The sequence below is a fragment of the Vollenhovia emeryi genome, unplaced genomic scaffold (genome assembly GCF_000949405.1).
Source record: "Vollenhovia emeryi isolate VEMERY1.0 unplaced genomic scaffold, V.emery_V1.0 DF939572.1, whole genome shotgun sequence".
NCBI lineage: Eukaryota > Metazoa > Arthropoda > Insecta > Hymenoptera > Formicidae > Vollenhovia > Vollenhovia emeryi.
This window is the reverse complement of record NW_011966794.1, coordinates 15,356-19,545: the sequence shown is the minus strand read 5'-3', so window position 1 is coordinate 19,545 and position 4,190 is coordinate 15,356. Positions and strand designations below refer to the sequence as shown.

The following is a 4,190-nucleotide window of genomic DNA, read 5'->3' as shown; positions in this document are numbered from 1 at the left end:
AGGCCGGACACGGCAGGCAACGGTAGGGCATCATCTAATAGCGAGAGGTGGAGCGGCGCGCCGAAAAAAGTTATCAAAAAAGCTCGCCGCTCGCTGCGTTACAACTTTTTTTCGGCGCGCCGCTCCACCTCTTGTTATTAGATGATGCCCCACCGTTGCCTGCCGAGTCCGGCCTGCCGCCTTCTACGCTCTCATTCGCTCAGACATTAAAATTAATTTCTCGATAACTATTGCGAATTTTGCAAAATGGTATAGGACTTTTCTATTCAGTTTGCCCCGGTCTATCCACCATCCACGGGACATACGGGTATTAGGACACACCCTGTATACGAATGTCTTCATATTTACCTGCAGCATATGAGTGCCTGCTTGTTCAACTATGTAAACGAGAGCAACACAGATTGCTCCTAAAACGACAACTGTCAGCTTCATAAAGATGTCGGCACCTCTGCGTGTAAAAGGAGTCTTTTTAAAAGGCTTAACAAAGTCTTCGAGCACCACGGCTGCCATGGAATTTAGACCGGTTGATAACGAACTGAAAGAAAGTAGGAGCGTGTCCCGTTTAAACACGTAACTATTGGACACCACTCGATTGGACACGTACTGTTAGACACGTTAGTATTGGATACTGCATTATTGGACACCGTATTTTTCGACACTGAATTTAAATGAGTGAGATATGTACAGGGTGTTTCGGCAGCATACACATCAGCAAGTTGGGTTGCCTATCTGCTTGCCGTCAGGGGCACACTTTATCGGGCTCAAAGAATAAGATCAGATGCAAGTTCGGCGGTTTTCTAATTCTTATACAGTGTATGTGCAGTTGTATTTTAATACTTAAAATAATATTATTGTATTATAATTTTATATTATAAAATAAAAATATTTTTGTTCAAATTTCTTCATTAAATTTTGTATTCTATATTATTTTATCTATTAAAATACAACTGCACATACACTGTATAAGAATTAGAAAACCACCGAACTTGCATCTGATCTTATTCTGTGAGCCCGATAAAGCATGCCCCTGTCGGTAAGCAGATAGGCAACCCAACTTGCTGATGTGTATGTTGCCGAAATACCCTGTACGGATCTTGCTAAAAGCACACACACACACACGCACACGCACGTAATGTCGATCGCCGGGCGGTCACATCTCGCCACGCGCTCGAATTGGGTGATGGGCCGGGCTAGGACGATAACTTTTAATAATTAATTACTCGTTATCTATTGCGAAAATTGAAAATACACAGGACTCTTCTGTTCATTTCGATCCGTTCCATCTTCTCACGAGCATTGTAAAAAAAGATATAACTCACCCTGTATATTTTATTTTACTAGACAACACAAGCGCGCTCTTCGCGCGCGCCATTTGTTCTCTCTAAAAATTCGCATGGTTTAGCAGCTGCAAATGACACGACTAAAACATGTCGTATCGCACAAGCGAGACAGCCAATCAGCATCTCGGTAAAGCGACAACCATACTTCAAGACTTTTGACTATCGACTTAACACGCCTTTTTTTATACAGAATTTTGTTAAATTCTATTAAAATATATCAATATAGTTACCTAAGTGCGGCACTAAATACACCAGCCACGAAAAGACCGGGCAGTCCTGGAAATTCTCCTAAAACGTTCATAACTAACAACGGTAATAGCTGATCCTTAGCACGTGCCAACTGTGTTACATATATATGCATTAGTATATTTCAACTTTAATATTGAATATGTTAAACATTTAATATAAATGATACCTTAGTCGTAAGAGGATCACATTTATGATACCAGGCGTAAATTAGCATACCAGCATATCCACAGATACTAATCAGAATTACAACTCCAATCGTAAAACACCAAAGTGCTCTAAAATGTGCAATTGTTAAAAATATTGATTTAACATTGAACAAACATTGAAAATAATTATATACACACATATAATGTTATACTTATTTATTACTTATGAGATATCTGTAAAATAAGTTCATTTTGTAAATACAAAATTTACATAGCAATTTCTCTGTTCTTTTTCTATTTTTCTATAGAAAATGTATCGTTGTTTTTATAAAAATATTTATATTATTAAAATAGAATACCTTCTAGCTGATTGCAAAGTAGGAAGAGCTAAATATCGTTGAATCATATTCTGATTAATGGCGGTGATTTGCAACCAATGTACGAAAGCACCTATAGTAAGCGCCCAAATTGTGTGTCTTGTGAAAGGACTGAAATCCATCCTGTTGAATAATAATCATGTTTTAAATTTATATCTTCCTAATTTATTTTTATTTTAACAAAGACACACACACACACACTCTCTCTCTCTCTCTCTCTCTCTCTCTCTCTCTCTCTCTCTTTCTCTCTCTCTCTCTCTCTCTCTTTCCCTCCCTCCCTCCCACCCTCCTATAAATTTGGAAAGATAACCAATGCTCATGTTTTAAATTTTAAATATGTTTTCTTCGACACCGTATTAATAAATAAAAACTATATTATAAATATTATAAATAAAGAAGGCAGGTAACGGGCTACTTGGAAACCAAGCGCTGTGGGTGTTGCGCAGAAATCAACACTTCGTTATAGTTGTCGATAATTGTATTTAATCTTGAACGTTTCGATCCTTATTTAGGGTCATCTTCAGGAACTCAGCTTCATGAAATCTTGGATAAACTCTCAAAAAGACATTTCAAAAATGTTCTCACGTATCAAAATTTTAAAGAACTGTATCAACAATGATATTTTATTACCACATATAAACCGGTTTAATAATTATACACTTAATTTGCATTCAAATGTGTCAATCAATAAGTTTAATGTTATATTATGAAGATTTGCCACGAGTATGATGCGCAACGAAATCTATGATGCCTATGGCCACATCCGCTTTCTACGCATACAAAATTAATAACTAGTGCGGCTTATTATTCAGATGTTACCTGATTATTTAAGTAATAATTTTTTAACACACAAAACAGACCACTGCAATCTTATTTTGTTAACGAAAGAGATAGATTGATAAAAAAATTCAATTATAAAAGAACACAACTTCAAAATTAAATCCAACATCCGTCCCATGCAATATCATGTCTCTTTTCCATCTCGACCTTCTATGCCTCCTTCCAAAATTACATATTCCTCACAAACATCCAATCCTTTTTTCTCTCCTTCTTTTTCACACGCAGTAACAATTGACCCTCACAAATTTCCAGAACCCTCACCTTCTCCTCTAATTAAAGACAAGTGGTTTATAAACATGACTTCGATTGAAATTCCACCGGACGTTCAGAGACTTGTACAACTAGGCGATAATTTTTCAATATCAATGTTGGACAAAAATAAAGTCATAACTGAGTTCATAAAAAACAGCGAGAATATCTATTACTTTCCTCGCATGCACGCACGCACGCACGCACGCACACACACCACTACAGCAACTAACAAACTTTGATAATTGCCATTTCTTAATAATTTTATTTCAAAATTTAGTTATATTTAGTAAAATATTTCAATTTTTACATTTACTAAAGTATATAAAAACCCAAGAAAACTCTCTCTGGAATAATCTTTACTAATTTTTATTTAAAAAGTCATAAAAATATATATCTTTTTAACTCTTCGTAGTGTATACATATATTTTCCCCTAAAACTGTCAACTTTTTAGCACTTTCTTCATTAGAAACTAGATGCCCAATAAACAAGAAACGTTAGGTAAATCAACATTTAGAAATATTAACTTTATATCAATTTTGGTAACGTTCTGTCAATGTTTTATAACCGCTGTAACGGTTTTAATAGATATGTTACACATTTTATTGCAAGCTTTACGTGCGACCGATAGGTGTCGTAATTTCTTGTAAGAAATTCATCTAGTCACGATGTAAAGAGGGAGTTGATTTGAACTCAATCGTCTGATTGAACAAGAAAAATATTCTTCACAATGTTAAGACACTTCCATTTTAATGTTATTATAACATTAAAATTAGTGTAAAAGTTTTTTCATAATGACGTCGATTACAACGTTAAAATCCATATACTAAACAACGTTACATGTTACTGAATATTATCACAACAACGTTATATTAATGTTTATTTGCTTACTGGATGGACTGCCAAAACGAGAGAGAGAGAGAGAGAGAGAGAGAGAGAGAGAGAGAGAGAGAGAGAGAGAGAGAGAGAGAGAGAGAGAGAGAGAGAG

The 4,190-nt window shown here is 35.5% G+C and overlaps 1 protein-coding gene across 1 annotated transcript in view; it reads right to left on the bottom strand.

Annotated features, from left to right (window-relative positions):
• The window catches only part of LOC105557198 (sodium-coupled monocarboxylate transporter 1-like), a gene marked incomplete at its 5' end in the record, with an annotated part of 17,932 nt that overhangs the window by 7,169 nt on the left and 6,573 nt on the right, over positions 1 to 4,190 (bottom strand). The window contains 4 exons of the mRNA XM_012004382.1: positions 349 to 535; positions 1,571 to 1,680; positions 1,756 to 1,864; positions 2,095 to 2,235. Coding sequence (XP_011859772.1) covers positions 349 to 535; positions 1,571 to 1,680; positions 1,756 to 1,864; positions 2,095 to 2,235 — 547 coding nt within the window. The remainder of the gene's footprint in view (positions 1 to 348; positions 536 to 1,570; positions 1,681 to 1,755; positions 1,865 to 2,094; positions 2,236 to 4,190) is intronic.